This window comes from Cynoglossus semilaevis, chromosome 12, assembly GCF_000523025.1.
Source record: "Cynoglossus semilaevis isolate Cse_v1.0 chromosome 12, Cse_v1.0, whole genome shotgun sequence".
In the NCBI taxonomy this organism is placed as follows: domain Eukaryota; kingdom Metazoa; phylum Chordata; class Actinopteri; order Pleuronectiformes; family Cynoglossidae; genus Cynoglossus; species Cynoglossus semilaevis.
The window spans coordinates 10,578,282-10,598,544 of NC_024318.1; the positions used below are offsets into that span (position 1 = coordinate 10,578,282).

The 20,263-nt window shown below is 38.8% G+C and overlaps 2 protein-coding genes across 17 annotated transcripts in view; one reads left to right on the forward strand and one right to left on the reverse strand.

Moving 5' to 3' along the window:
* dst (dystonin) overlaps window positions 1-17,192 on the reverse strand; it is an 87,244-nt gene extending 70,052 nt beyond the window's left edge. For 2 of the 9 annotated variants that reach the window (XM_025060812.1, XM_025060810.1), the window contains exons 1-5: window positions 16,577-17,192; window positions 16,269-16,300; window positions 14,637-14,825; window positions 11,571-11,784; window positions 596-657 (exon numbers count right to left, since the gene is read on the reverse strand). In XM_025060812.1, coding sequence (XP_024916580.1) covers window positions 596-657; window positions 11,571-11,784; window positions 14,637-14,825; window positions 16,269-16,300; window positions 16,577-16,760 — 681 coding nt within the window. In that variant the 5' untranslated portion in view covers window positions 16,761-17,192. Of the gene's footprint in view, window positions 1-595; window positions 658-9,597; window positions 11,541-11,570; window positions 11,785-12,060; window positions 14,547-14,636; window positions 14,826-16,268; window positions 16,301-16,576 lie in introns of those variants that run through there. The other 7 variants (XM_025060816.1, XM_025060815.1, XM_025060819.1 and 4 more) reach the window with 6 other exon arrangements.
* Window positions 17,193-17,653: 461 nt separating this feature from the next.
* Window positions 17,654-20,263, forward strand: part of znf451 (zinc finger protein 451) — a 5,670-nt gene continuing 3,060 nt past the window's right edge. Inside the window, exons 1-7 of one of the 8 annotated variants that reach the window (XM_008322079.3) lie at window positions 17,654-17,790; window positions 18,377-18,437; window positions 18,546-18,635; window positions 18,714-18,830; window positions 19,364-19,475; window positions 19,562-19,712; window positions 20,220-20,263. The exon at window positions 20,220-20,263 is cut by the window's right edge and continues 86 nt beyond it. In XM_008322079.3, the coding sequence (XP_008320301.1) occupies window positions 18,381-18,437; window positions 18,546-18,635; window positions 18,714-18,830; window positions 19,364-19,475; window positions 19,562-19,712; window positions 20,220-20,263 (571 nt within the window). In that variant the 5' untranslated portion in view covers window positions 17,654-17,790; window positions 18,377-18,380. The other 7 variants (XM_008322081.3, XM_008322080.3, XM_017037403.2 and 4 more) reach the window with 7 other exon arrangements.

Below are 20,263 nucleotides of genomic sequence, written 5' to 3' on the forward strand. Positions count from 1 at the left end.
CCAACCCGCTACAGAAAGTGCGACTTCTATCTACTATGCTGTTCATTTATGAATAGAACATTAAATGCACCAATATTAGTTTGCCTGTGACTTGTTTACACCAGTATTCCCTCCACCACGATTTCCATCAACTGATTTCATCGAATAGACATGCCACTCCTTGACTGTCTGTAATACTACACAAAATACCTCTAACAGATGAAATGCCAAGGTAAGCGATTTTGATTCCTTGGTCGACAAAATTCAACCTGTTGCTGCAGCAGTGAAGCAGCACGTGTTTCGCTAAATTACTTTTAGCCAACTCTGTGGAATGTCAGCATGTCTGGACCAAACATGGACTGGTGATTATTATAAACTACAGTACTTCTGCCAACACTAGGCTAATGGATTGATCATGTTAGAGGAAAGTGGTTTCACTGACAGACATGAAAAATAAAGTCCTTTTACATCAAGAAGACAGATGTGCACCACATTCAATTCATTACTTACAGGCATGTGTTGTGTTATCATTTACCCATTGATTTTACTTTTATTCATTAAAAAAAAAACATTTATTTATTCATTTGTGAATCAGATGACCTGCATTCATTCTTACCTTCAGTAGATGCTGATTTATCCATTTTGTAAATGTCTTCTTCTGCACTCTGTCTCTTTCATCTGAGAAGAGAGGAAAAGAGAACACGCCCCACAATTTTATTATACCACATACAAAATAAAACAAAAATAATGTTGTAAGGAAAACATGGACACAGTTAATTTAATGGTTGTTTACCATTAAACAAACTATCATTGTACAAACTGACAAAAGAACAGGAAGAAGAAGAAGAAGAATATCATTAGGGAAATTTCCCATGTTGCAGCAGATCACAGAGTACACCATAAAACCAGCATGGAACACCTCATCCCACCATTGTGTCTGTGTGGATTACAAAGTCACTGTGAACACAGACATGAATAATCTATCCGTCAGATTACGAGTGCTGAATTAAATACTGACCCATGCAGCACATGAGCGTCACCAGGTGACTCCTAAGCTCCTTCTGTTCCTTTAAGAGGTACATCATCCTCCGTGCTAACTCCTGAGGTCTGTCAGGAGGATCGTGGGAAAGCTTGACAGACGCCATGCGAGAAAGTGACTGACAGCGAAGTCACTGTAATTTTTCCTCTTCTTCTCTACACCACCGACTGCCTGCCTTCCAGCGACTGAGGCAGATCTCACCAAGTATCCAGAACGAGTCCTGTCAGGTTTTCCATGACTACTCACTGTTGTGAATTTTGATGCGGTTTTGTGTTTATCCAGCAGCAGGAAGACCACAAAGAGCTTTTTATCAAAGAAAGCAGCAGTTTCAAGGTTTTGTGCAAGTTTTGACCGACTGTGGACACACACACCTATTTCAGACCTTGCTGTTATAATTCGACGACGCCATTCAGAACTCATACTGAAAGTCTACTGAAGCCTGCTAACATGCCCAACAAAATAATTTATGGTTTTATTCCAGTTATGCAGTTTGTTTGGTGTTTAGTGACAGGCAGTGTTTGATGAAAATGAAACCAGTGGAACATTTCCACTCTGAGTCATAACTGCTACAAAAATAGGTCTTATTTTAAACATAAATACACTTCAGTCTGAGCAGGCCTTCATCAGCAGAGCTGCTGTGTCATCGATGACACATCTCTCCACTCTACTCCATGTGACTTTCAGTAAAGCACTGCAGTCTCCGGCAGATCATCAGTGCGCTTTCTAATGCTCATGTGTGTAGGTTACGTCTTCTTTTGCACTATACAGACCTCTACAGAGGAAGTCATTAGACGTAGTCACTTGGCGAGTGTCCAGAGAAGCTCTCTGGACTGAGAGCACAGGATGTGATTGACATCAGAAAACGGCTTCCAGAGATGGTGTATATTTATAAGCCACTGTGCTTAGTCTGTCAAACACAGTTCTAATGACGTCCGACATCTACAGTCACCTACTGCAGAACTGTGTGCAAGCATGTTTACCTGTGCTTTCCAAATAACACAAGGAAGTGTTGCAATGGTATGGTGCCCTCTTGAGGACAGGCAGAGTATAATAGGAAAAGAGAAATTTCACTCATCCTTGTTTTATATAACAGACCTAAAATGTTACGCCAAAAAGCAGCAGCAAACATCGATGTAAGTAATGTGGAAAGAAAACAAAACCTTTTTTAACACAACGCTTCATGTAATAATTAATCATCATTTGTCCCATTTAAAGCTTAAATAATTTTTACACACTCTTCACAGACATTCTGTAAATATTTATATATATTTCTAATTATTATTATTATTGTTATTAATATTATTATTATAATTAAATTAAATTCTAATTATTACTCTTATATTACACAATTACAGGCTGTTTTGTTCCAGTTTAACGTTCAGTGTTTAAAGCCTTCTTGACACTGGTAATAATTTGAACTGTTGTTTGTGTCATTAACAGGCCACATAAAACAGCTCTGCTGCACACTGTGGAGACCAGGACCAACAAGGTGTCAGAGACATGTTTGTAGACCCAAGCAAAGCACATGTGCACGCTGCTATAAATAACCTTGGCCTAGTCCATGCTGCCCCCACAAGGACAGGCAGCAAAATCTGTGCCTCTGAAGTGACATCTTTCACTTCCTTAAACCATTCAGTCAGAACAGTAATAATAGGGCAGAACAGGAAGCTCATGCTTCAAAAATAAAAATTGGAATTTTGGGATTTATTTTTAGACAAAGTTTAAAGTCACATTATTCAAAATCACTCAACTGATTTAATCCACACTGTACACAGAGTATTCTTCAAGTAATGATTTGTGTTAAAGCTGAATCTAAAGAAATTCTTCCAATATGATATGATATGATTCTTTGTCAGTAAAACAGTTATCACATGAAATGTTTCATTGGCAATAACTTGTGTGTCTGCATCAAGACTACAGTCAACAACACAAATCCAAGCAGCACAAACACTTCAATAGATCATGAGACCTGACTTTACTGTGATATTCTTCCAGGAGAAAAGAACAACTTTAGATTTCACATGAATTTCAGGCCGAGCAGATCCTGTCACTGCCACCCTCATAAATTCTGTTACATCACAGCACTGAAAATATCAGATTTTAAAAGTCCTGCAAATCAAAGTCCCGCCTGTGTAATCCTCTTAACTTCAAATGGCATGGAAATCAAAACAGACGACGCAGATTTAACTGAAAAGCTTCCAGACTTGGAGCATATGACAAGAGCTTGTTAAACATTCGTGATAAAACAGAGTTCATTTTAGTCCATGTCATTACCACGACTTATACCCCTGATTCCAGGCCACAGGGGCAGACATTACATTTGTTATCTCCACAAACACAGAGTTGACGTTGACACTGTGGAAAAGTTCAGCCAAATTATTTAAGTCATTAAGTCCAGCTTGTTCCACTGAGGTTCCTGTTGGCTCACTGTCACATGGTTGTGACAGACAATGTTAATAATACCATTAATCAGTTACTGAAGTAGACAAGAGTAGACAAGTGCATTTGACTTGAAGTACTGAACCCACTCTGACCTGATGACGGTGTAAAGGAGGAAAAGATGTATTTGAACACTAGGATTTGACACCTGACCTTCATAATCTGCACCAGATTACACAGCCATCCAATGGTTGCTGAAACATGTCAATATTGACCCAGGGAGGAATGTCAGTGGATCATTCAACTCAGAAGATATTGTTATCTGGAACTGAAGTATAAACTTGTGAAAATATTTCCAATAAAATATAATATGTACATAAATAAAATGGTAAAAATTATACTTTATGTAGTAGTTATTTGTGTAGGTGTGCACCAGCTACAGACTTCTTCTACTGAAGTTTATGCTGTCACTGTGTTGTCTCAGAAGGCAGCTAAACCAAAAGAACAAAGTAAAAACAATGAGCATCTGTAGGAGGATTCTTGTCATTCTTTGGAAGTGAGAATCCAACAGTCTGCCGGCTCAAAAGGGCAGGGCAGAGTCTGAACTATGTGGCTGGAACGGTTCAAACAAAACAAGGTGCCACGGCTGGAAGCAGTTCTTCCACTTAACTATTGGTTTGACTGGAACAATAAAGTCACTGAGACACCTGGAAGAAAAGAGACATGATCCAAGGCCTTTCTGAAGTCACTATCTAGTCTAGTCCTGACATGGCTCCTCACAAGAGGACACTTTCAACTAATTCCTAGTTCCTAATGGGACACACACTTGCACTAATTCACACACATCTGCTAACATGGAAATAATTACCTCCGTTCTGCAACAGCTGTTGCATAGATTTTCGCACACAACCGTTTGCTCTCTAACTTCTAACTAGGACGGAGAAAACTGATTAGGATTTGAAAATGACAGCCTGACGTACAAGAGAAACAAAAACCTCAACTCCACAACATTTATTCAAAAACAACAGATTTAGACTGAAGCTGTGACAAAACATCTGTGTTCACGTCATGGACAGTGTGATGTCATCTGGCATCACTGTGTTTCAACAGTTCCAGGAGCTCCAGCCGTTACAGCCGTTATATCAAAACAACTATCTCCTCTTCGTCCTATCTGATCTTAACACACTTTTTGGCCACGCAACAAAAATACAAAAGGGAACGTCGGTATTTCAGTGCTATGAGAAATTTGGGATCACTTCCCAGCATCTGCTACACAGTGTGGGGAGAAGGGTGGAGCCCGCTGGAGTGGGAGAGGAAAGGCTGCAGAGCATGAGTCAGGGGTGGGACAGCCACTCGGAAGATGATCTCATGCAAGAGGAGCTAGGCAAAGCTGAAGAATGAGGCTCAGTCATTCTGGTCTGCCCGATCGCCATGACAGCATACAAATACAACATCTAGGACCTCATCAGGGAGTCGGTACAAGGACTGTGACTGCACGGCATTTCATATTATTACTGTATTCTTGTTGATTGAGATATACTTTCAATGTGAATCAAACACATTTTATTTAGATAACAGAGAGACAGTGTTTATGAATGATAACTGTAAAAAAAATCAATATATTGCTTATGATTGAATGTGAATATATTTAATTTCTCAAGACTAATGGTGCAGTTAACTGTACTCTGAGTGTCCTGTTCTTTGGTACGTGCCTTTTTTCTGATGACTTTTATTGATTAGTGTTAGATCAATAAGAATCTCAGCAGCCAAAGAACATTATATGTACATCACATGTAACACTATATAGTTACCATATGCATTAAAGCTGCAGTTCATGTAGGTGCTGTACTCAGTTTTAACCATTAAAATGTTTGGAAACCAATGCAGAGCAATGACTGACCTGCTGGTGTCAGGTCCACGACTGAGGAAACATATTAGCCAAACGTGTAAAATGAAATCAGATGCATCTGCATTCACAGTTTCAGTTAAGCTATACTATGAGTTGAGTTTGAGCTGTGAAATGATCCAAAGACTTCATTAGCCATCAGCTATTAGCAAAGCAAACTTGATCCACCATACCCAGTCCTATTATACTGAATTTTAAGTTGATTGTTGGTCTTTTTTTATATATATTATCCATCCATCCATATTATAGTATCTTCAATTCATTCTATTCTACAAATTCTACAATTAACAATTAAAGAAGACAAGTATACAGGAATTCCGGAAAAATTAAATGCTCTTTTTAGGAAGATTGTTTTAAGATGGTATTATAATATATGGATATATATCTCTGCAGAATATTTTGTATGACCTTCCATGTCAAACATATACTGTACATTTGGAACATATATAGAATATATAAAATATTAAGGGCCACAACCTCTGCCTTTAGATCCAAAAGGTGACTAAAAGTCAATTGTTTAGCCATATTTTGGGTTGGGTTCCTCTTTGGGTTGGGTTCCTCTTCTTCCTCTCATAAAAAAATCTATAACACATTGCTCTCTTCTGAATCCAATTTAAGCATGTGTTTACAAATTTGAAAATCCATTGCATCTATCTCCCCACTGCCAGGTCAATATTTGCAGAGATCTTGACAACAATATAAAATAAAATTTATAATTATTAGCAGGCAAAAAGGATATTCATCCTAAACACGTGCTGGTAATACAAAGATTCTGAGTGACTGCTCAGATTTCAGGAGGCTACAGTGACCAGCTGTGCATAAATGAATGGGTAATCTGACTCAGATGAATGGAGACCACCTTCACAGTACAGCTACTTGGCATTTAGAGCACAGTGAAATGCAGGAAAGAAGTGTAGCCACCACCAACAACTGCACACAAGAACAAGTGCCTGGATTTTGGATGTTTCTCACATTAAAACAAAGTGTCTTTTGTACAGCAGCAGACAGAAAGGCAGCCTAGAGCATGTGTGGGCCACAAGGCCATTTGAATGTGATGAGTGGGCTGTCGACATACAGAGCAGAGGGGTTGGGCTGGGCCCAGCACAGGAGGATGGACAAAGGAAGTGACTGTGCAAAAAAAAAAAAAAAAAAAACACATTGCTCTCTCACTCTGTGCAGTGAAGTACAGTTACTAAAAGACAATGTTTTTGATTAAAAACAACAGGATATGCTTCAATGTTTATACGGAATGGGACAATGTAATGATTAATTAAATCATAAGATGGACAGCACTGATTTACAGACTAATATAACTGGGACAATGCCACACCCTTACAGTGATACACAACTACAGGGAGCTGCATGTGTACGTGGCTTTTTAATGATGTCCCTTAAGGAATAGAATGTGGAACAATCAACCTAGAGCTGTCTTAAATCAGTTTTTTTCCTTTGTGCTCTATTTTCTATACAAGAAAAAAAATTACTCAATCTAGGAAATCGCAATTAATCCAATAATAAATCGTTGATCACAAACAATTATTTGTGTCTAAACACAAAGTCAGCAATTCAAGACACAAATAGTTCAAAATGACTAATATATTGTGCATCCATGCTCTTACTGTAATTTATCAATTTTAAACATAACATTCCATTTTCAAAATAACAATCCTGGTTTTGCTTGATGATGAAATGTCTCTGAAAAACCAAATGTTTCAGAGACTTGACTGTTCCCATAAGTCCGCTGACCTACCAAGCAGGCTCTGCCAGAACAGCGTGACCCTGTGCAGCCGCTACCCACTGTATTTAAGTGTCTAACACACCATGTCTTTAACTCATTCCTAGAGTTTGTCGTCTTTGTAAAGCCTTGCATTGAATTTCAGTCAAACGATTTTAAAGTGTATTATTAACCCAAATATATAATCAGTGAGGCATTCATGGGGACGGTGAACTGAGATCCTCAAGTCCGATGTGTTTTGTCACATCAACAACTCAGATTACTCACAAAATCTTATTAAAGTAAATTTACATACAGTCTGGCTCAAGATGAACGGGTGCACGTCACAGCTAACGCTGCACCACCTATCGCGCTTGGTATTAAGCTGCAGTCTATGCACAATTTCTGATCATGAAATGCTGAAATTCTAACATTACTTCTGCAACAAATCCAGACAAAAACAAACATGACTTCCTCTGCCCACTGTTAAAAAACAATGGTTTCAGTGAATGATGAATCACCTGCATAAAATAAAAAACTGTTTCAGCTTCATGGCCGACCTGCCCTCTGTACTGTGTTCTGCCCTGTTTGTTTAGGTTGCTTTGGTTACTGTTGATGATTTCTCCAGGAAAACGTGTCTCTTTGATAAACGAACCATCACATGATGAGCAGTGTTGGGCTCTGCCTGATCTTATCATCTGTTTACAAAACTAAATCAACAACTAAGATGCTGGGTTTTCCACTGCAAACACAAAGGTTTTTTTCCATAACATTATCAAGAGTTTCAAGTCAACAAATACAATAGCATCTGTATTAAAGAATGTTCGAAGAGTGGACATGAATTTCTCTTTCTTATCTGATAGTCTTTAAATTAACTTTCTGTAGCTTTCATCAAATGCTTAGTCGAGTAACTTGTTATCTTGTCAGCAGTCATCTTCAATTATCAGGTACTGTGAAAACTGACACCTGGTGAATAACTATGGACACACTCTTTTCAAAGAAGTAATTTTTTTTTCCATTTCCTCAGATGTTAGTTAAAGTTGAAGTTGAGAATTGCTTTATATAATGATTAGCTCAGCTAACCTCAGCAGTGCATGATTAACAAAGAATGAAAACTAAAGTCCTTCATAAAATTTTAAGAAATCATCAATACTGTACCTTACCCTTCTTTGACCAATTCATTCCTAAAGGTAAGGTCATTAGCTGAAAAAAATCAATATAGAGTACGAACTGGAAAAACATATACATACGCACTACGAAAGAAGCTAATTAGCTAAGTGAAGTAGCTGTGAGTCACATCGCTGTCTACAAACAGCAGCTTCAGAATTAGAAGTGATGCTTCATCATGTGATCGTGTTAGCGTTCGCTTCAATAAGCCTTTACACAGCTGACTGTCCCTGCTGGCTATGATGCTGCAACAGCTGAAAGAACATACTGGTGGCGAGCATTTAGCACAATAGTCCACAATATACTGGACAGCACTGTCTGCTCTCTGGGCTGTGGGCTGGGTCCCTGGGGGATACAGGAGTTCAGACGTGGACTATACGACTGATTTCTAAATAAATAAATAATGATCCTTGGTAATATTTGATGGACCATAGCACCATGTTATGGGCTGGGGTTCACCAGCAAGGATATTACCGTCTGTTTGTAATTTAATAGTTTTAAATTCTGAGTAGAAACACATGATATGTAATACTGTTTATATTTATTGGAAATTGGAGTTTTCTGATTTTTCGTTTATAAAAAAATGTTTTGATTGTTACAGTAGTAGAATAGTTCAGGCTCTCCTGCCTTTAAAACCACTATTTCCAAATGAATTATTTGTTCATTCCTTGAATTTCATATCTACTTTCTTTGGGACAAACTGTGCATGATATGCACACCACTTAACAATAACAACATCCTCTTCTAATTTATATTCTATTAATATTATTAAGAGTCAGATTAATCCATGGGTTTTCTATCATTTTAATGTGGTCCTGTAGGCCACCATCGGCTATCAGTGCTTTTTGCATTGAGCATCAGTTGAAGGGTAACAGCAGCATATAATGGGTCTTCATTTACTTAAGATTTATTTTAATTACAGCTACATTGCTAAAGGAGACAGGGGCTACAAATGTGAGCAAAGGTCTGGATCACAGAAGCAACACCTAGTGGACAATGATAACTCCATCAAATGTACAAATTAACTTGGTTACACCAGAAAAGGCTTATTTTACATTGTAATCAGAAAGCTTGATTAAATGGTATTTACTGAGGTCAATATTTTACACAGAACAGCTGATGAAGGGACGAACCAATCAGCTGCTTGAAACAGAAGGTTTCAATTAATATCATTGATTCCAAACAAATACGAATAACAATAAAGGATAAAGATCTAGAGGAAATATCTCCACTTTCAATGCACGGGGATAAAGAGCAGTCACCAGACATACACACACAGAGAGAGAGAGAGAGAGAGATATGTAGACTGAGGAGGGGGAGCAGGCTCACGTCCACCGAGCTGTCAAACAGCAATCAGGGAATTTCTCTAACGTTCCAGAGACTGAACGCTCTCAAAAACGGCGTCGATCCTACCTTTGTATTTTTCCAAAACATCTTCGTACGCTTGAAGGAATTCTTGTTCGTCTGACAGCACATAACCCTGTGGTGGCGGTGCGTACTGAGCCATAACCCGAACTCCACAAACTGGACGCTCACCAGAGACGTACAGGGACACAGCATGTGTGTGTACGTGCGTGTGTGTGTGCGTGTGTGTGTGTGTATGAGTGATCGGCGATGTTGTTACACGAAAGGAAACGCCCTACAGCCCTCCCTTGCCTGCGGTCTGTCCAATGGGAGACCCTTTCCTCTCTTGCGCTCTCGAGATTAAAAGTCGAAGACGCGCTCCGCTGCAAAAAACGTCCCTTAACCCCAAAAACCTCACTGGGTGTGGACATGGAACGATAACATTATTTCCTGTCCTGAACACAATATGCTCACTCGTTTTGCAGCCTTTATGTAACGTGATTTTATTATAATTTAGTAAAATGGTTTATATATATATATATGTGTGTGTGTGTATAAATAATAAGGCAAGTGGTTGTTTGTTTTTCACTTTCTTTCATTTCCTCAGTAATTGAGATATTTTTATCAGTGTTCTTGTCTCGTCAACCTTAAACCAAAATATGAACGTTAATAACTTCACCAGATTTTTTTAATTATGAGAAATAGCCCTCAGCAAAGGCAGGTTTATTTAGTCATTTTCGAAATTTACTGACTCTACATCAGGGGGCGCCATAGTTCAACATGCACAATGACAGCGTTCTCTGTTTTTCCTGGCATAACGCATCCCAATTATCTTGATGCTATGTGCAGTAAGTGGCAAGTGAGGCTGGCCAGTAACGTCACTTCCGTTGAAAATAAAGTTGAAACATTGCATATTTGAACATTCTAAGTATTAGAATATGACAACAAATTAACTGGGGAGTAAATATTTGTGGATATATGTCTTACAATAACAGACCCATAAAAGTAAACACTGGTATTTAATAAAGAAAAAAAAACACCACAATATTTGTTTTTAACTCTAGGTCGTCTGAGCTGCAACAGGCTGAGACCAAGTTAGTACAAACTCAGTAGGTGGTCACTGTTGTCACTTCTGCAAATATCTGTATGTATCAGACATTGGCAATAAACACTGGGCCGGTCACCTGTCCATCCCAGGGCCACATATTGAGACAACCATACACACTCACATTCACACATATGGTCACTTTGGTGGATCCAAGTAAATAAAATGTTTTGTTTCATCATCATCCACCTGAGACACAAATTTGAATTTACTTACAGCAACAGTTTGGATTCACTGTCTACTGACATCACCATAAATCAACCTAAATTGATGTTAGATTATTGACATCATTACGTGCTGATCAAAGGCTTGTAATTAAGTGATTAGTAACAAAAGGCTCTATGTGTTAAGCACTGACTATAAAAGTATGAGAAGCAGCCCCCATAGTGGTTCTTGAAGGTACTGCAGGTGGACAATAGGAGGTTGTTAAAAAGAAAATAGGAGTTCAATATTAGAGTCAAATTGTTATTTTGTATTATTAATAATAATAACGTTAGCAACATTGCTAATTTTATCTAATATAAACTTAAAATGTTTTATCATTAATGTTTTATCAAATACGTTCTGACAATCTAACTACCAACTTTGTGGAATATATGAATAAAAACTCTTACATTATAAAATAAAAGGTTTATTTTGGCCTTTAAGTTCCTTCAGGAGTGAACATTCAATATGAAAATGAAAGGGAACAGCTCTAAAATTCATTTAAAAATAAGTGAAAATAAATATATATATAAAAATTCATAGAAAATTCATATCTTGTGGTTTTCTTATTTGGTTATTTTTCAGACATCATATTGGGAAACAAATAAAAAGAAGTACTTTTATGTCATCATGTGATGAATCATCAAAGCCCAGTATTTGTATTTCCTAATATTTGGAAGATAAGGTCCACACACTTCAACATATAATCTGACACAAGGAGGCAGCTGCTCACCTGCGATCCTCAACACTGCTCTCTCCGCGGGATCCAGGATGGATCCTCCCTGGATTTTCCTCTTGGATCGCTCATGTCTGGGCAGGTTCCAGGGCAAAGTGTCCCCGGGAGCCGGTGATGCCGAGCCGGATTTAAGGCTGTAATCATCCTCGTCTGAGAAATCAGCCGAGGAAGACATGGAGCAGTGCAGGGAAGGGTTCCCCGAGCTGGTGCTCTGTGAGACAAAAGAAAGCGGTTGGTAAACAACACAGAGAATCGCTGTCAGGGCTCTACCTCCAGCCAAAATAAGAAGAGAACACAGGGAGTAACTGGTGAATTTTTCACCATCGCGGGTCAAAGTGCGTAATGTGACCACATGACGGATGAGGACACTCCGTGACATGAGCCACCAGCTCCCAGACTACAGTAACAATAAAAGATTCGGCTTAAACGAAACCAATGTGAAATCGATAGTATATGGCTCCCCCGCCAGGTCAACAATAAGACTTACCACTGTGTACATGAGAAGCTGTCAGCTGGATGAAAAAAACAACAATCCTTTCTGTGCGGTATTAGCACATATTCCGTGTGTCAATATTCCCACAGGGCCACGCCCTTTAAACGCTGCTCTGGACAGGAGTTCGTCCTTGATTATAGCATCGAGGATGCGACGTGATGTCAGATCTCCAGAGGACTGACGGGATGGTGCGCTGTGTTCGGGCGAGGCAGAGCAGCACTGTGATGGGAGAGCAGACTGCAAGTGTCTGCGCGTCACAGCCGGCAGCCAAACAACAGCAGCTCCAACGGAAACGGCGGTGTTAGAGCGCCATCCCCGCACAAAGGTGTTGGGTGGCTGCAAATACCGATAAATACCCCCCACACTGGGGTCGTAATGGCAAGACTGCACATGCACACGCATGCATTATTAAGATCCACGCTACCGTGTGGGCTTAGATGACTGGCAGTCAGCGGGTTTAATGATTACAGGTACATGGAAAGCACGTGAACAGCCTATAATACGTACCAAGGAAATACATCACGGGTATTTTTTTTTAAATTAAAATAATCATACAAAGCCCTCGCATGTGTGTTAAAGGTAGATCAGTGCTAAATAACCAACTCTACCTTTAGAGTACAACAGGGTTATCAATAATTATAAATACTACAGTTTAACCTCCATTATAGGTCTAATGCCAGGTCGTAAAATGTACAATGGCACTAATGTTTTCTTCTTTAGTTTAGAACGTTTTCCATCTTCAACAAAAACATTGATCTGTAGTGCATCATAATTGAAAACAAACCCAAGTCTGTTACAGGCAACAACTGACTAGGATGTACCCCACCCTCCTGTGGTCACTGGGGATGGTTTATAGTTCCTTTTAAAAGGAATAAGCTGTTGAAGATGAACAGATGATATTTCCATAAATATGTCCCAGTTTCAGCCTATGGGAAAAACAGTACCAAAGAGTGATTTTACCACCAGTTTACAGTACCGCTGAGATGTTCCAGTGTTGTTTTTGTCTGTCATGTTGATTCTGTAAAGATATCAAATTCCAAGTATTCTCATGGCCTTTCTTAATCATTCAAATACAGGGATAAATGCCAGGTTTCTCCTGTCACACCTGCAGTTGAGTAACTGAACAAATCCTAGTAAACAGAAGATGATCCAGAAGCACAGGGGTGGGGTTCAAGTCACACCTTGTTTACTTTATTATAATGTTTTGTTGGACTGTAGTAAGCATTTTTTATTTATAAAATAATAATTCATGAAAGATTTCTAACTGCTTTCTTTGTTTGAGCAGCTCTTTTGTTTTTGTATAACCAAGGAGATAATGGTTTCTAATAGTTTAGCTTTTTTTTCTTTTTCTGTGAGACTCTTGTACTAATACAATCTCAAAATGGCTTTTTATTTTCATTCTTTTCCTTTCTGTGTAAAAATATGAATTCATCAAAGGTTCCTCAAAATGTATACAAACTCTGTATGGGGATAAGATGCTGCTATGCCACATCATTTACCCAGTTAGAAATATGCTAACACTAATATAATAGCAAGACAGCCAGTGTTCAAGTATTCAAATTCAGATGTTAATATTTACTTTAGATGTGAGCTTTTTGGAATGAGAACAGCAGGTTTATCGGAAGCACTGCAGCACCATGACATTGCAAAAGTTCCACACACAGATCAATATGTTTTTTGAACACAGTCAGTTAGAACATCAGCTTCAAGTCAAGTGTCACAATTGCACTGGACATGAAACAGAAAGATGTTTGCAGCAAGGACAAAAGTCTTGATACAGTAATGACTCATCACAATATTCCCAGGTTAAGGCAGCAGAGGGAGCTCAACAACAACAGCTACAGCTCAGTATTTCAAGTCACACAGTTTGAATAAAGCACAGTTTAAACTTCACAATGGAGGTAGAGCAGGAGATTTGAAGATATTTAAACACATGAAAACCTGCAGACCTAAACATATGTCAAATGTCAAACTAAAGTTCAAGTTATTAAGAGTATGATGAGTGAGATGAATAAGACTGTACATTGAAATGGACCCCCTCATTCAACAACCTTATCTTTAAGTGTTCCAAGGAACTACATAATCATCATCATCATCATCATCATCATCATCATCATCATTATCATCATAATATTCTTACACTAATAGTAAAACTGTAACTTTAAGGCAGTTAGACACCAGTTAACATATAGCAATAAATCCTGAATTAAACTGCCAAACTGTTAATCCACATGTCACCCAGCAGGTGTTATGACAAGCCCTTTAAACCAAACCATTTGAATAATTTCACAGAATATGACGTTGTATAGTATAAGAGACTGAAAGGGTGTGGATCTTTTGTCAAATCCTATGTTACAACATTTGTAATAAACTGCCAAATGACGAGTACATGACTGACACAATCTGAAGACATCGACAAAAACAGCATAAAGTTGTTCCAGCTTTTCATATGTAAACTGTCACCTGCTCTGCCTATAGCATGTTCCAATCCCTGTGGAGCGCAAGAATCAAAATGCAGTATCACTAGATCATTAGCATTAATCATGGTGAGAGTGAAGGAGGGTACCTACAGGTTTGCGTGTGGGGGTGACTTGTACAGACTGGTAAAATTCTGGCAGCACTCTCTTCTTCACTTTGCGTTTTCTTAGAGTGGATGATGCTTCTGGTTCGCTCACAGGAACATCAATAGGATTTTGTTTTTCCTCTGTCACCCGAGCATGTACGCTCCTCCTTGCATGACGTGGACTGTGCCTGAAGCCCTGGGAAAACATTAATAAACGTCAAGCAGGCAGCAGATTTGAATTTCAGCGGTCTTAGTAGAATAAAGCAAAGGATTTCATCATAATATGCTAATAGTGAGCTTCAGGCTTCACAGCAGGAGCACTGTAACATGACCTAGTTTACAGAGTGAGAAGTGCTGGAGGAAGATCATGCAGCAACAAGGGCGGAAAGGGAGCCATATTTCAATGAAAAACTCCAACACTTATCTCCTCTAGTTATTTTACCCTCATTGAACACCTATTTATTGTTGGATCTAATGTGTTGGAAGATAATATTGAAGGAGACTGTTTTGCTGTTGTGTCCTTGAACCTGATACTGAACACCCAACAGCTACACAGCACTCTTTCTGTGAGGATTCAATGTCTCGTGATTCAATAACATCACCTTGGAGCTTTTTCTTTTGAAATTTCAGCACCAGAGAGATTTAAAAGAGATGAAGGTAAACAAATATGCTCTTGAGAATTAAATGCTAATGCAATCTTAACACACAAGAACCGACCGTATGAGACGTTCTGCGGAAGAGAGTTTATTTGCAAAAGAAACATGTTGATATTTCTATTTGTGTAATTCTGGTCAGTTAAGTATTGGATTGGATATTTGCAATACATTGATCAAGTAAAGAGGTAAGTGAATCATAGAACAGCCTGGAAATGTTGAGTTTTGTGTAGATAATGGTACACTGTAAGTAAAAACAATAGACTGCAACTTCAAAACAAAAACACAGCTTTTGCATAAAATATATTAATTCACTGCGTATTTTTTTAAGAAAAAATATCCAAACTAAACTTACTGCATTGCATGTACCATTTCATAATGTGCATCTACTTGTACTGATTTTGTTTTCACTTTGCAATTTCATAATTCTGTTTTTACTCTGCTGCCTGCTTTGGCCAGGTCTCTCTCTCTCTCTCTCTCTCTCTCTCATTTTCTTTCTTTCTTTCTTAAAAATCTTTAGGTTAACTAATGGTAATTAAATACTAGATTAAAAACCCTTTTAAACTGTTTTATTTTGAAAACAAGAAAACGGAAGTTAAAATAATTCTCCTCTTTACGCAGTTGGATTAAGAAAACATGAGAATCATGGCTCATAGTCGTGAGGCATGAGTGTCTCACAGTAATTACATCATGTTGCAGAGAATCGGGATTTCAAGACCCACAGTCCAACATAAATGAAACTGCAACCTCACCTCCTGTCTTGATTGCGGACATGCGCACTGCGCACATCATGGTCCCTAAAAATAGTCGTGCAACGTCAATAAAAGTCCAAAGAATAGGATGTTAAGCGAGGCATTTCGCGATACACACATGTCTTAGAAATGTTTTTTAGCCTCTATTGTATGCTTTGCATTTGATATTCAGCACATTCCTTCGGATTAAAGTGAAAATGATTTACGGTCATCACGTAAAAAGTTCTTACGTACCTCTGAACGAAAATGGTGCGTCCTCAGGCCAACTACAGAACAAATGAGAGAATAAAATATTGTGATCTAACATTTACCACCAACAAAATCACAATACATCAAAGCATTTGCGCTATTTACAAAAGGATTTGAAATAGAAGCCTTATTCTCTTTACGCGCATCATGGGAGTTTGATGAATGATGGATGTCAGATGGCAGGGATTTAGGGGATGCTTACAACAAATACGGACGGTATATAACAACACCGGTCAAATATGACATAGACTGGCAGGATGAGGATGAGAGGATGCTGCTGGCCTGATACTCACCCCGGCTCCTGGAGCGTCCGGAGAGCGCAGATTTTATTGGGTGCTTTCCATTACGCAGCCTGCGATGCAAGCAGCAGAAAAATAAGATTGTCGCAATGGTCCCGAGCAGAAGCAGCAGCAGAAGCAGCACACATTGAATGCTGTACGGCCTGAGCAGGACCAAAAACGCCGCAGCGATCATCATAAGACGAGATGTAGGACAGGAGGACCCGCAGCCTCAGACAGCTGTCTCCTCACTGCCGCCGCTGCTGCTGCTACCGCTGCTCCACAGCTGAGTCGCCCGCACCTCGGTACACAGATCGATAATTGAAGTAGTAAAGAGTCCGACTCACATATGTGAAGCATCGCAGTGCGAAGCGCCTCAGGGATCGCACCGAGCACACTGACACCGCTCACACTTGTGGTATCAGTGTTGTGAGGAATAATGCATGACTCAGCACAGACCCAAGTTTTATTTATTTTTTATTTTTTTTCTCTTTCTGAAGAGGGCAATAAGAGTCAGCAGATTCATCCAGGCATGGAGGTGAACTGCTGCAGAGTGGGCACTACATGGTCATAGCTCTGTAAGACTAGTGACACGACAGTGTGGCTGTAACCAGTCTGACAGGCTGGAGTTTACATGAAGTTCAAAACACAGCCCCAAAAGACCAGATAAAGACGTTTAGTACTGGGTGGTGCACATTACACATTGGCATGAATGTTTTGTTGAAGGCACCTATGTCCACATAATAGCATACAATCATGAATAGTCATAAAATATAAAATATTCATACTTCTCTACAACAATCCGGACACAATGACATTAAAGACTAGCGTTAGCATTATATTTTATATAGCGCTATTGCAGCATGTACAAATTATTTAATTTCTAAAATGCATTTAAAAATATTTTAAAAATCTAAAAAAAAAAATCTTATGACGCAAAGTATAATTTGTAGGATTAAAAATGTTTTTTGTGGGGGAGAAGTGGTGGCTACTATCTAGTAAGTGAACACTGAAGACAATTCGCCTTAAGGATCAATCTGCTCAATACAGCCGGGCGGAAATTGTTCCTAACACGGTCTCATCCCACATTCAGTTCTCCCCGCCCTCCCGGTAGAATTTGTGTAGAAATCAAGCACCATTCTCGGTGTGACGTCGCCAGACCAAACTAGTGGAGTTTATTTTGATTTAGGGTCTCGGAATCCACTGTTGCTCGAAGGAAACGGTAACGGGTAATAAGACAGCTTCTTTCATGCAATTTAAATCTTCACATAGTGTGTCTTTGTGTGATTCTGACACCACGCTGTAGTTAAGGGGACAAAAGTGCTTCACCTGCAAACGTCACAGAGCTAACGCCATTCTCTCGCTAGCTTATCATTGATTTCCCAGACGTGACCGCGTTTCTGAATATGGAGTAGTTAAAATAAGTTGTGTTGCATGGGTTGTTTTCTCTTGCTGTACAAGCTTTACGGTCAAAAACGGCAAAAGTTATGTGAAGGTGCAAAACTCACTTTCTTGCATGTAAAAAAGTTACAACAACCGAACGTCTTATTCTTTGCTGGAGCATTAAATTTAAAATCAAGGCCTCAATCTGTGGCGCGTAACTTCTTCCTCGCGATTTGTAATAATCAGTTCATCGCCTACTACTGCCTCTTAACGGTAGTGAAGAAATATTAAAACTGCGATTCTGGCTGTTGACTTGTGTATGTGTAATACTGATGTTCACTCAGAAGCAGTACTGCCTGGTAAATTAATATTTGTTATATCTATGTCAAAATGTGTTCCTATATTATTCAGTTTGTTTTTTCTTGTTTACAGATAAATGTCCTCTCCAGTGCAGACAGAGGAAGATGATGTGGAAGAAGTGGAGTTTGTGTCAGTAAGTCATTTAATAAAATAATTTTTGTCTTGACAAAAACTTTTATGACTATAGCAGTGACTTTAAACAGGGGGGATAAAAGTTAATGATATAGTGTCCTGTGTTTTGGTCCAGGAAGCACATCTTAGACCAGTATCTGAATATGTTGATCTACTGAGTGATAGTGATGATGAGGGATGTTCATCGTTTACAATGATGGTGAGTGAAAACACTGCTTTCTTTAATGTCTAATGAAAACCTCATCTTCACTTGTCTTTATTTTTGTCTTCACTGTAGCATGAAGATAAGACAGTCACCCGTGAGAAGGCCCGTGTAACATCAACACTGGACAGACTGGCACATGAGGTGGAGCAAGAAAAAAAGAAACGAGAGGACAAATGTAGAGCATTCAAGGTATGCTACTGTACTTTATTTGTAGTAAATATTTTACTTTTTTTTTAAATCACGTCTGTATTTAACCATCCTCTTTACTTATCTTAATAGAACTTAAAACTTCAACGAAAAATAGGTCATGTTTCCTGGCCACAGGCAGGTCACCCTATCACCAACAGCATTGAAGGACCAGGCTAAAAGCCATCTTTGGATATATGGATTATTAAAATCTTCCCAAAAGGTTCAGAATCGCTGAATGATTTTATTTACATCGGCTTTAAATACCTAATTATACCTACCTAACACTTTTGTACAGCACTTCATATCAAGAAAAAAAAATTACTTGTCAATCATTGGGTAGTAGGTAAGTAAATGTCAGATGTAGAAACAGTGCCACACCGTGGCCGGTATAGTTGTGAAACGATCTTATCCACAATAGCACTACGCAGGTATCATATCTGTCATTACACGATTAAAATGAAAAACAAAATTCACACTAAAAAAACAGTATTTGGTCTTTGAAGAAATACATTGGTTTATCTTCATCTTTGCAGGAAAAGCAAATTCAGCAAAGGGCTCATGGACAACAGGAGCTGGCTTTCAGTTCTGCAAATGGAGGTGATCAGGAGGCAAAGCGATGTGTGGACATGTGGCTGAAAATGCCAGGTAGCCACTGGGTTTCTGTTCATACCGTTAGATTTCTTTTTAGCATTTAACTGTTTTATGTGGCATTTATTTATTTTCTTTTTTAGGTCTCAAACCTGCATCCATCAGTGGAGGGTTTGGAAGGAGACGCAGATCTGCTCCTTTCTCAATGAGCACTTCAACGAGACATACTTGTCCAGTGATTAACTGTGGCCGTGTCTATGACCATGCATCACTTCTTGATGGACACTTAAAAAGGTGATGCTTATTTTGCTTTATTCTAAAACAGCAATTCAATTATAAATTCAGGCAGGGAATTCAGCTGGAATACACATTTTTAGCAGCTGATAAATGGGAGGTAAACAGAAATATGGACCAAATCATATGAATAAATTGAGAATTGTTTTCAGCACCACAACACACTCATTGCGACTAAACATATTGAGCCTTTTGTCATTTTATGCAAAGTGGATTGTAGATAAGAAGCATTGTGGGATGCATGTTGCTAGGTTACAGAGATTGCTGCAATTATGGTCTAACCTTCAGTAGAAATTTCTCCTTTATCAACAATGTAAATATTTCAATGAGGTCAAAGTCAACTTTATTGTCAAATATGCCATACATACAGGACATATGGCACAATGAAATTACAGAAAACTATTACTACAGATGGGGCCACTCTGAGTTTATGTCAGGGCCACACATGGCCCCTGAACCACTATCTGAATCTTTTGTTTAAATCACCCAATTATGTTCTGTGTGCAGGTTTGATCATTCACCTTGTGATCCGACAATCCACCTAAAGGGAA